The sequence below is a fragment of the Marmota flaviventris genome, chromosome 5, assembly GCF_047511675.1.
Source record: "Marmota flaviventris isolate mMarFla1 chromosome 5, mMarFla1.hap1, whole genome shotgun sequence".
NCBI classification, from domain to species: domain Eukaryota; kingdom Metazoa; phylum Chordata; class Mammalia; order Rodentia; family Sciuridae; genus Marmota; species Marmota flaviventris.
In genome coordinates this window covers 72,751,103-72,763,643 of record NC_092502.1, presented here as the reverse complement: position 1 = coordinate 72,763,643, position 12,541 = coordinate 72,751,103, and the positions used below count along the sequence as shown (strand labels likewise).

General features: G+C 35.6%; 1 protein-coding gene across 8 annotated transcripts in view; it reads right to left on the bottom strand.

Moving 5' to 3' along the window:
- Fam13b (family with sequence similarity 13 member B) overlaps nt 1-12,541 on the bottom strand; it is an 83,123-nt gene that overhangs the window by 58,030 nt on the left and 12,552 nt on the right. For all 8 annotated transcript variants that reach the window (XM_071612333.1, XM_071612334.1, XM_071612335.1 and 5 more), the window contains exons 2-6: nt 9,769-9,935; nt 8,286-8,477; nt 7,642-7,854; nt 4,186-4,363; nt 3,750-3,891 (exon numbers count right to left, since the gene is read on the bottom strand). In XM_071612333.1, coding sequence (XP_071468434.1) covers nt 3,750-3,891; nt 4,186-4,363; nt 7,642-7,854; nt 8,286-8,442 — 690 coding nt within the window. In that variant the 5' untranslated portion in view covers nt 8,443-8,477; nt 9,769-9,935. The remainder of the gene's footprint in view (nt 1-3,749; nt 3,892-4,185; nt 4,364-7,641; nt 7,855-8,285; nt 8,478-9,768; nt 9,936-12,541) is intronic.

The window sequence follows — 12,541 nt, the reverse complement described above, 5'->3', positions numbered from 1 at the left end:
CACAATTTAAGAACAAAAAGATGACATGCAAATTTTCTCAACAGATGGGATTACTTACAGGCATGGAAATACATTAAGGTTTAAAGCACATCTATCTACTTGTCATCTTCTTGTCATTTTCTTTTAAGCAAGAATAATTTGGATAGTAGTTCTAATCTTTTAGGGTTTTTTTGGTGGTACTAGGAATTAAACCCAGGCAAGTACTAGGCAAGTGAGCTACATCCCACGTCCTAAGCAAGAATAATTTAGAAGAGAAACATTAGTTCTTTAATTTTTAAGTCAGGAACTATATACGACAACTGGAAACTTTCAAAAAAATATATCAAGGAATTCAGCACAATGGTACGTGCCTATAATCCCACTTACTTGGGAGTTGAGGCAGGAGGATCAAGACCGGCCTGGGCAATTTAATGAGGCTGTGTCACAAAATAAAAAAAATTTAAAAGGGATGGGGATGTAGTCCAGTGTTTGATACCCAGTACCAAAAAAAAAAAGTATCAAGTGGTTGGAAATAATACCTCAGTAGCAAAGTGTTTGCCTAGCACAAAAAAGGCCCTAGGTTCAATCCTCAGATACTTCCAGGAACTGTGGCATATGCCTGTAATCCTAGTGACTTGGGAGGCTGAGGAATGAGGATCACAAGTCCAAGACCAACCTCAGCAACTTATCAAGACCCTGTCTCACAGAAAAACACACACACACACACAAAAAGGGCTGGGGTTGTAGTTCAGTGGTAAAATGCCCTAGGTTTAATAACCACTACCAAAAAAAAAAAAAAAAAAAAAAGAAAGAAAGAAAAGTCAAGTCTAAATATCACTGGTTCAGGTCATAAATTCTACCCATTTATACATACACACACAGAGATTTCATTCTCAGCTTACAGACTGCTATCTGGCATCTGTTACTATTTCTTTAAAGTCACTGAGACTTGAAAGATAGAGATGGAAAGGCAGAAACAGAAAAAGGAAAAAAAAAAGGAAAGGAATTCAGAAGAGAATAAGGGGAAAAGAGAGAAAGGGAAGGAAAAACGAAAGATTAAAATGCTCACCTTAAAAATTAAGGAAGGTATGAACCCCAAATGTTAAAAAGTAAAAGTTTACAAAAGAATAGAAAATCTTTTAAACAAAAGCTATAAGTAAATCCCAGTGGCTCGGGAGGCTGAGGAAGAAAGATAGCGAGTTCGAAGCTAGCCTCAACAAAAGTAAGATGCTAAGCAACTCAGTAAGACCCTGTCTCTAAATAAAAAACAAAGTAGGGCCTGGGATGTGGCTCAGTGGACGAATGCCCCTGAGTTCAATCCCCAGTACCCCACATCCCATACACACAAAAAAGTTATAAGTACTCAGAAATAAAACTCCTAATTCACACAATCATATACAAGAACTATCAGAAATAATGAAAATCTGTATGATGGGGCTGGACATAGACCTCAGAGGCAGAGTGCTTTGCGAGCATATACAAGGCCTTGGGTTCTATCCCAAGCACTACCTCCCACAAAAAAAAAAAAAAAAAAGACAATCTGTATAATAAACTACCTTTCAAGAGCTGCTACTTTAATATTGCAGCCAAAGAAAAGGAATCAACCCAAATGTCCACCACCTAATAGTATGTACCTAAGAGTGATGATGCACATCTATATTTCCAGTTACTGGACAGACTAAAGCAGGAGGATTTTAAGTTTGAGGCCACCATGGATAACTTAGACTCTGTCTCAAAATTACTAAAAAAGAGCTAAGGATATTATTCAGAGAGAGAATGCTCCTGGTTCATTCCCCAGTACTGCAAAAATAAATAAATAAAATGTAATTCATTCATTTAAACAAATAGTATAGTCATACAATTTATCATTAAAACCTGGACACATCTGACAGTGACAGCTGGAGTTACTAAATATTATACTAGAAATAGATATAAACCAGAACTGTTCTGAGAAAACCTTTTCAAGTGGAAATAGGACTATAAAATCAAATGCTAAAATTCTATCTATACAATAGAAATTACACAGAGGTAAAAATAAAAGAACATGCTCTCTATATACTGATAAGAAAAATCTACAAGACATACTATTAAGTGATATAAAACAAGGTACAGATCAGTGTAGTGCTATCCTACTTTTCTGTTAAAAAACTGAGAGGGGGCTGGGGGTTGTGGCTCAGTGGTAGAACGCTTGCCTAGCGCGTGAGGCATTGGGTTTGATTCTCAGCACCACATGTAAATAAATTAATAAAGGTCCATTGACAACTAAAAAAAAAAAACAAAAAAACCCTGAGTCAAGGGCTAGCTTGTGGCTCAGTGGTAACAAACTTGCCTAGCACATGAGAGGCACTGGGTTCAATTCTCAGAACCACATATAAATAAATAAAATTAAGGTCTCATTGACAACTAAAAAAATTTAAAAATTTTTTTTTAAAACTGAGAAGATATGTACCTGTATTTACATTAAAATACTCTGGGAAAACATCAGAAATCAGTAGTAGAGCAGGGAACAGTATATTTTACCTTTTTTTTAAACCAGGTACATTATTATCCATAAAAGAATAAAGTATCAAAAAAAAAAAAAAAAAAGAATAAAGTATCAACCCCACCTCAAATATAAATAACTTCACAGTTTTTACTTAACAGAAGTTTGGTGGCAAACCACCTAAGTGCAAATACTCAGCTTCAATATTCTCATTTCAGAAAGGAAAAAAGCAAACAGGATCCTTGAACAGTCTCAACCTAGTCATCAGAGCATAGTAATAACAACAAAGAACAAAAAATAGCTTTAGAAATATATTTTTCCCCCTTTTATTTTCAGGGGAGGGGGTTTACTAGGGATTGAACCCAGAGGTCCTTTATCACTGAGCCACATCCCCAGCCCATTCTTCTTTTTCTTTTTAATTTTGAGACCAGGTCCTGCCAAATTGCTTAGGGCCTTGCTAAGTTGCTGAGGTTGGCTTTGAACTTGCAATTCTCCTGCCTCAGCCCTGTGAGCCGCTGGGCTTGCAGGAGTGCTCTACCATGTCCAGCTTTTTAAATTTTTTTTCAATATTTTTTAATTGTAGTTGGACACAATACCTTTAATTTATTTATTTTTATGTGGTGCTGAGGATTGAACCCAGTGCCTCATACATGCTAGGAGAGCGCTCTACTGCTGAACCACAACCCAGGCCCACGTCCAGCTTTTTATTCAAAAATAAAAAGGTGAGACAGGGTCTTACTAAATTGCTAAAGTTGGCCTCAAACTTGTGATCCATCTGCCTCAGCCTCCCATATCGCTGGGATTATAGGCATGCAGTACCACACCATTTGGAAATGGATTTTGATATTCCAGAGTCAACAGAATTAAAAAATTATCTAACTTAACCTATGAATTTCCAGATGCTTTCCATTAATGAGAACGATTACAATACTATCTTGATCTGTTATTTTAATCCAGAAAAATTTCAAATTTCTGAGAGTCTGTAAAGGGTTGGGATGCAGTTCACTGATAGAGATCTTGCCTGCATGCCTGAGGCCTTGGGTTCAATCCCTAGCACTGCAAAAACTAAAATAGAAACTAAATGACTTTTCCCTATTGCCCAAATGGAAGACAGAAAGTTGTTCAGAGGCAACAACAACAACAAAAAAAACCCTACTGACTATATTTTAATCAAGAGAACCATCTCCAGTTCAGTACTTAAATTCTGTGTAAGCTTATGGCAACTCATAAAGAGAATATTCTTAAAAACAAAAATTCTCATTTTCAAATAAATTTTAAAATTTCTCACCTGTTCTGTAATTGAGCTCAAATCATTTGATGAAAAATCTTCCTCTTCATTTTCAAAAAATTCATAGTAATTTTCCAGAAGTCCCGCCATTATCCTGCTCACAATTTCTTGCTCTTTCATATCTTCCACATCTGTGTAAATGCTGAGAAGAAAAGTCCACATTGAGAGTTATTAAATTAATCATAAAGTTAGAAAAGAACCAATGAGTCACCTTATAAACCTGAGCAACTTACGGCATTATTCTGTGCCTCAGTTTTCCCATCTGTAAAACCTACCTAATTTGTACTGTTTATAAAAACGATGCAAGGATTAATCAGATCTACTATAAAAGATAATGGTTCCTCAAGTATCCTATGATCTTTGAGAGAAAATATAATGCTTCTCCTTCCACAAACCCATTTTTAAAAACTAAACAAATATTTGTGAAAGAACTTACTGAAAGACATCTGGACCAAAGACAGCAGCCAAAGAATTTGCAGACCAAATTTCTTCATGATGTGATGCTACATTGGCTAAAAATCTACACAGAAACTTTAATAAACTGTAATTAACAGGTGGAAGCTGTTGCAAGAGGAATCTCAACTTTCTTCCAAATTCATCTTCATTATTATAATCTATAAAAATATAATGACAGATTTTCTTAATGAAGTAAAAAGTAAAGCTCAGATACTTTGCCAGATTCACATTACTCCACCCACATCACCTTTTTACTATAATAACTCAAAAACTTCTTCACTTCCTCTACTAGAGGCCAAATGCCTTAGGGCTTTGCATTTCACTTATTAAGTAGGAGAAGTGTTGGAAAGGAGGAGGTGGAGAAAGGAACTCAAGCTTTCAATTGCTAGGGGATTTTTCCTCACCTATTACTCATTGGCCTTAATTTTCTAATTTTTAAAAAGTACTCATCATACTGTCTCTTGCATGACTATACCTGTTTTTCCAAACTAGTACCAAATATAAGAAGTCAAAAAACAATGGCCATGCTAGTTAATGCAAACTAATAATGAGGAAAGTAGAGATGCAATTCAACAAACTAATAGTATCAGTGATATTTTTCCACTTGAATGAAAAAGAAAACAAGGAATGAACACAAGAAGACAATGTATCTTTCTTCTTCTCCCTGACATTCTGAAAGAACAATTAACTTCAATATTATCAACAGAACTAAATTAAAAGGTCTTCTGTGTCTCATCTAGTTTTCTCCCCTAAATAGATGCTGGGTTAGGGTGGCATTGAGCCCGGAGTGTCACACAAGCTATACAAGTACTCTACTACTGAAATGGGGCTCCCCAGCCCTTTTTATCTTGGGATAGGAACTTGGCTAAGTTGCCCAGGCTGGCCTTGAACTTGCAATCCTCCTGCCTCAGTCTCCCAGTGTCTTGAGTTGCTGGGATATAAGCATAAGCCACTGTGCCCCTGTATGCCAGTTTCTTTCTTAACAAGGGAACTTAATAAGGCACGGTGGCACGGCCTGTATTTCCAGCAATTCAGAAGGTTGAAGTAGAAGAATAGCAAGATGGAAGCCACCTTCCACAACTTAGCAAGACTCAGTCTCAAAATATAATAAAAAGGGACTGGGGATGTAGTTAAGAGGTAGAACACTCCTGGTTCCAACACCAATATCGCAAAAGAATAAATAAAGTAAAAAACAAAGTGAGAAGGGTGCAGTGGCGCACACCTGTAATCCCAGCAGCTCAGGAGGCTGAGGCAGGAGGGTCAAGAGAGAGTTCAAAGCCAGCCTCAAAAAAACCAAGGCACTAAACAACTCAGTGAGACCCTGTCTTTAAATAAAATAAAATAAGGCTGGGGATGGGGCTCAGTGGTTAGTGCCCCTGAGTTCAATCCCTGGTACCACCCCCCCACCCCCAGAAAAAGTAAATTTTATCACTGAAGCAAGTCCTTGTGTTTTTCATGTCAATAAGTTTTCACTAACATAAAGCAGGCTACTAAATCCCAGGGATTTATCTCAAGTCCCGTTGACAATGGGTAATTTCTCAAAGATACTCTCAAAATAAAGAATTTCTCCAGTAGCAAATATCAATCCAATAGTATTTCATCTTGTATATTTCTGCAGGTCCTGAAAATTAACTTACAGAAAAACTCCCCCCACACACATATTTTATGAGTGCATTCTAGTTGTATGTAATGATGGAATTTGTTGTTACACATTTGTACATACACACAATATAACAACATAATTTGGTCAATATCATTGCCCAGCACAGAAAAACTTGGTAAAAGGCTATGGTCACAGACTGGGATTGTAGCTCAGTGGTAGAGTGCTTGCCTAGCATATGTGAGGCACTGGGCTCAATTCTCAGCAACACATATAAATAAATTAAATACAGGTCTATCACCAACTACAAAAAAAAAAAAAGTGATGGTCATGAAAATGTCCATCTCTGCAAAATTACACTGGCTTCAACTCTCAGCACCGCATATAATAAGTTAAATACAGGTCCATCAACAACATATATATATATATATATATATACACATACACATACACACATATACATGTACATATACATATACATATAAAAGGCCACAGTCATGATACTGTCTATCTCTGCAAATCTAAAAAGTTTATCAGGGAAAGATGATAGTCATGTGAACTTTACTTAAAATTTTAAATGTGGGCTGGGTTGTGGCTCAGTGGTAGAGTGCTTACCTAGCATGTGTGAAGCACTGGGTTTGATCCTCAGTACCACATAAATAAAATAAAGGTCTATGGGGGGGCATTAAAAATGCAATCAATAACAACTTTATGCTTTGTAATATTACCAAGTGTCCATTCAAATGGGCCAGTACTTTGATCTTGTAATTGAATAGAACTGTCCCTGGATTAATGTGTTTTAAATCCCTGTACATGTAAGTGGTAGAAAATTAAATTTAACAACCTAAGCATTTAGCAGAAAAGAGTTCTTTAAGAAAATAATCAAAGAGGGATAAGTTGTGTTTATTAAAATAAAAAAACAAGAAAATTATAAGCCAGAAGAAATATAAGCAATTAATATTATATAATGATTATACCAACACAAATTCTACCTAACATCTTCTCCAGTTGCATAGCCATTTATCATCTTGTATCATAATCACATAATTTTGTTTATCATCTATTTTTCCTCTACCTCCCCTTTAAAATTTTAGCTCCATGAGGGCAGAGATTTTTAACTAGTTTTGTTTAGTGATGCATTACCAGCATCTAGAATAGTGTCTAGCATAGAGAAAGTATTCAATGTGGGGCTGGGGCTGTGGCTCAGTGGTACCGCACTTGCCTGGCATGTGTGAGGCACTGGGTTCAATTCTCAGCACCGCATACAAATAAATAAAGGTCTATCAAAAACTAAAAAAAAATATTAAAAAAAAAAAGTATTCAATGAATAGCTGAGTTAGCTGAATGAATACACAATAACAATATTTACCTATGATAAATGGAGAGATATATCACCTTCCCAAAAGACTAAACAGGTAATACCATCCTTTTCCTCCTTCTCTTTTGCCTCTAACTTTGGTTTAACAAAATCATAAAATAAAAAATACTAGGGATCCAAGAAGTTGCCATCTCCTTGTCTAGACCATGGAACCCAAAAGAACAAATGAGAAAACAAGAAATTAACCTCTGAAATACTATATATGTATTCCTAGCAACTTGGGAGGCTAAGGCAGGAGGATCACAAGTTCTTTGAGGCCAGTCTCAATAATTTAGCAAGGCCTTTAAGCAAACTGGCAAGACCCTGTCTCAAAATAAAAAGGGCTGGGATGTAGCTCAGAAGTAAGGCACTCCTTGGTTCAATTCTCAGCAAACCTCCCTCCCCCCCCCCCCAAAAAAAAAAACTTCTAAAAGGCCAGGATTCTGAAATTAATAACTGATTAACAAGAATTATTTTACCTTGAGAAAGTTGCATCAGGTGAATATGCAAACTGCCAGGAATAACAGGTTCAGGAAGTTCTTGAAGGAAAAACCTAAGAAGACTAATAGCTGAGGGAACATCTGCTTCCTTAACCAAATCCACCTCTTCTCCACTGTCATATCTCTGCCGAAGCCACTCCACTGTCTCAGCATTTCCATTGACTTGAAAAAGTCCTTGTTGCTCCAGACCGCCTACATTAGTTCAAAGCAAAAATTAAAAATGCTGCAACTTCAACTACTTGACCATATATATGCATTCTACAATCAACCTGAAATACTTAATACTTTTGGAAAGCCTTTCTTGGCTCCCCAGATTTTCATTAAAACTGTCAAATCAATTACCTAGAAACACACTATCTCTGAGGGATATTCTATTTCATCCCACCCCTTATATTCATTAAAAATATTTCTATCACCCCCACTAAAAAATGTTCCAGGCTGAGCAACCATCATTTCTAGGTATATGAATTTAAGAAACATATGTTAAAACCTTAAAAAGAATTTCTATTGTTTATCCAGTTTTGCACTTTTCATACCAAAAAAAATTTTTAAGCCAAGATCAAAGAGGGATAAGTTGTGTTTATTAAAATAAAAGCTAGCCCTCAAAGTAAGAAAATGTATACCATGTTCCTCAATATAGTCCACAACGTGGCGGACTATGAACGGAACCTCATTGTCTGGATGTCCTCCCTGCTGCAGCTCATCAAGTGGAATTCCAAATATTTTGTTAGCAAGAACGGAGTTGCAGTTACTCAAGGAAGGGGAGGAGCTCTTCCTCATATCTTTTTTGCAGCCAGAAATCAAAGCTGTCTTTTCTGCCAAATGAAAGACAAGGGGAAAAAAAAAAAGACTATAATGATTAACAAGTGGCAATATGACTGTATACATTAAAGAAAAATGCTTTACACCTGAATGTGTTTTCATCTATTTAAATATATTCCAGTTACCGACCAATGATAAATTCTACAAATAAATTTGACTCAATACAATTATGAAAGCATTTTCTCTACTCTGAAGTTAGTTCTGAATGCTTTTAGTGTTTGCACATTTAATAACAAATGGCAAAACTGATCATCCAAAATTCAGCAACAAGCATTAATGTTCCAAAGACAAATTAAGGGACAAATCTTGCTCTGAAAGACCTTTACTAACCAACCTTATTAATGAAACAGGTAAAAAGTCAAACCTAATCCACCTCTGGAATCTGCTATATGAAGCTCATCTAAGCCCTCAATTTGTAAACACCCAAACAGGCGAGAATCACTTTTTAGAAATGATGGGCTAATAAGAACAAGATTAATTGGCTCTTATTTCAACAAGACAAAGCAGCTATAACACATTTAAAAAAAAAAATTCCAGAATCAGTCTCATTCAGAAGAAATACTTATTTGCCTTAACTTTCTAGGAACTAGGATCAGTAACGAAGCAATAGGAGGAAATAATGCCTCAGGTGACCGGCTCCAATCATTTGTGCATTAAAAAAATAGTAGTCAAGCTGGGCACAATGGTGCACAGCTGTAATCCCAGCGGCTCAGGAGGCTGAGGCAAGAGGATCACAAGTTCAAAGCCAGTCTCAGCAACAGCAAGGCACTAAGCAACTCAGTGAGACCCTGCCTCTAAATAAAATACAAAATAGGGCTGGGGATGTGGCTCAGAGCTCCAGTGCCCTGGTACCAAACAAAGTAGTGGTCCATAAAGATTCATTCAATAAACATTTATTATTTTATGTAGGAAAGGAGAATTTTAAAAGAAAGACCTTTTTATAATGAAAAAAGACACTATAGATAACAAATATGTATCTTCTCAAGATTCTAAAGTTCACCAATATAAGACCCACTGGATCAACTGTATACTCCTACATCAAGAGAAGATTACAACATGATTAGGAAACAACCCAGCCAATTCATAGTTACAGTAGAAATTCATTTAGGGACAAGAAAAAGACATAAATTTACATAGTTTTGGACAAGCAGCATCCATTCTTCAACACTCCTTATAGCAGCTATAAGACAAACTGATACTATTAAAAAAATGGCAGCTATAGAGGGCAAACTTCTAAAATCTCTGAATTTATAGAGCATGAGATGGTACCATTTTAAAACTTACCTTTGAGTACTTAAACACCTAAGTTTAAAAAATTGCTTCTGCACCAGCTACCCTCACTGAGCAAGCATTCTTTTGTCATTTATGGTTGTTTAAGATTATGGCAGAAGATCAGCCTGTAGTTCCTCATTGAAGAAACGCAGAACTCGATCAGTACTTCAGCAGTTAATCTAGAAAGAAAAACAATTATTTCAATTTCCCACATTTTTAGCTGTAAAGAGAGACTACAATAAGCAGTAAAGTCTATCATTTAGGAGGGTACTAATTCTGAAAGGCCTGAAAAAATGTGTAATCTACTTAAAAGGCAAAATTTTGCAAAGGTTTCAAATTATGATAGCTAAACTGGATAAGTATCTTTCTGATAAAGATGAATAAATAAAGGAATTGCAAGGGAGAATCTTTGACAGAGATTGCACCAACTGATCCATTTTTTCCAATGGACGCTTCATTTATACACAAACACCCTAACCCATTCCTTAATTCCTCATCTACTCAGTACTATTTCCAGAAGATTGAAGAATCAACACAATAGTGGCTATCTGAGCTTTCTGATTTAGAGACCCAAGAGTACATATGGGAAAATAGCAGAAAGAACAGAGGGCTGGGGTATAGCTCAGTGAAAGACTGCCTTGTCTAGTATGCATCAAGACTCTAGGTTCTATAACGTGCACAAATGAAAGAATGAATCATAAAGAGGAAGGGAGGACCAGAAAAATTCTGTTATGATATTTGACTACCAAACCCACCATTTTATAAACATAGCACACCACAAACAACTTCCATGTCTTTATGCCTAGGTTTCCTTGTATAAAATAAAATACCTTCATGGCTATTAAATTAAACTAAGATAATACATGCAAGTAGTAGAGAGCTAGGCATGCACCTATAATCCCAGCAACTCAGGAGCCTGAGGTAGGAGAATTGCAGATTCAAAGACAGCCTCAGCAAGTTAGTGAGACCCCATCTCAAAATTTAAAAAATAAATAAAATAAAATAAAAAGGGCTGGGGCCATAGCTCAGTGGTAAAGTGTCAAGTTCAATCCTCAGTACCAAAACCCCAAAATTATATATATATATATTTATGTAAATTATATATGTGTGTACTACAGAATCAGTCTTCTTTGCATAATGCTAAATGCTCATAAATAGGCTAAAGGAGGAAAAACTTGTTTAGCAATGTGTTTAATGTTTAGTCTGATCAACCTCTGTGAATTCTATAGACAAATCTTTTAATAAGCTTTGTAAACTACACTGCAACCACTCTGCCTAAGATTCAGGTAAGTAGAAGAATAGTATCATTCAGTGTAGTTTTCGAAGTCTTATTAGCGGTATATCCCTTGGTGAGGAACACCAAAACTTGAGGGGAAGGAAAACCACACTCCCCCAACCAATCTCTTTAGTAGATGATTACTTCCAAAACATCCTGAAATTCCTGCTAAAATACGTAGTTAGTTCATCTACGTATCTATTCATCTAAAAAACAACTTCAAAGTTAAGTTATATTAAAGATCCTTTAGAAAAGTTTTCCTTAAGAACTTATTTAACAAACTTACATTAAAAGTCAGATTGATACCTATATAACATAAAGAAAAGGAGGATTTTGCAATGAGAAATGAAATAAAGACTCATTAGAAGATCCTGTTAGTTGGGGGTATAGGCTCAGTGGTAGAGAGCACACTTACCACGTGAAGGCAAGGCCCTGGGTTCAATGCTCAGCAAAAAAATATATATATGTGTGTGTGTGTGTGTGTGTATACATCTATATACACACACATATATAAATATATAAATATATATGTGTGTGTGTGTGTATATATATATATACAAATTTTTTTAATATTCTGTCAAAATAAGTTGTAGGGCTGGGGTTGTGTGTGATTCAGTGGTAGAGCACTTGCTTAGAATGTGCGAGGCACTGGGTTAGATTCTCAGCACTGCATATAAATAAATGAATAAAACAAAGGTCCAACAACAACTAAAAAAAAAATTTCTTTTAAATAAGAAGTTGTATATATTACTAAAACGGCTACTCACTGGTACACAAAGATAGAAAAACTAGGAGGTGGGTCTCAATAAAAATGATAAATATTGAGAATAGAGATTTAAGTTTGTAGAACATTGCTATGTCTAACTCTACATAATTTAATCAAAACTATGAAAAACTAAAATTTATCCCTGCTCTATTCATTCAGCTTTTCACTAGCATAGCTCTAAAATTAAAAAAAAAAAAATCATTGTAGATAAGGAACAAACACCTCTTTCATTCAAACTAAACAAGGATGGTATTACAAATGTAACCAATATGTTAAACCATATGTTAAAAATCAGTCATTTTAGAGGCATCTAGTTGTAGTGATTTGTCAAGAAAACCCTGAAAACTAATGCAACGTCTAAATCACATTACTAAATTCTCAAAAGACAGAGAACAGCCAGTTTCTCCTGGCCTGAGAAACTAATAAAAGCGTAAGTTGTCTTGAGATATTTTATACAAAGGCTAAGCAAATGTCAACTGCATGTACACTTTTTTTTTTTTTGGCAGTGCTGGGGATCTAAGAAATGCTAGGGAAGCGCTCTACCACGGAGCTACCTACCTCCCCAACCCACACATACACTTATCTGTCTGAAGTTCACAGATGCTACTTAGATTAGAAAACAGTCATTTGAATCTATTATTTAATCATACTGACTGTTAAGTAATTTATTTATTAAATTCACACTGACTTTGTTAAGTAATTTATCACATACTAACACAGAACTCAGAACTGGAAAGTAACAG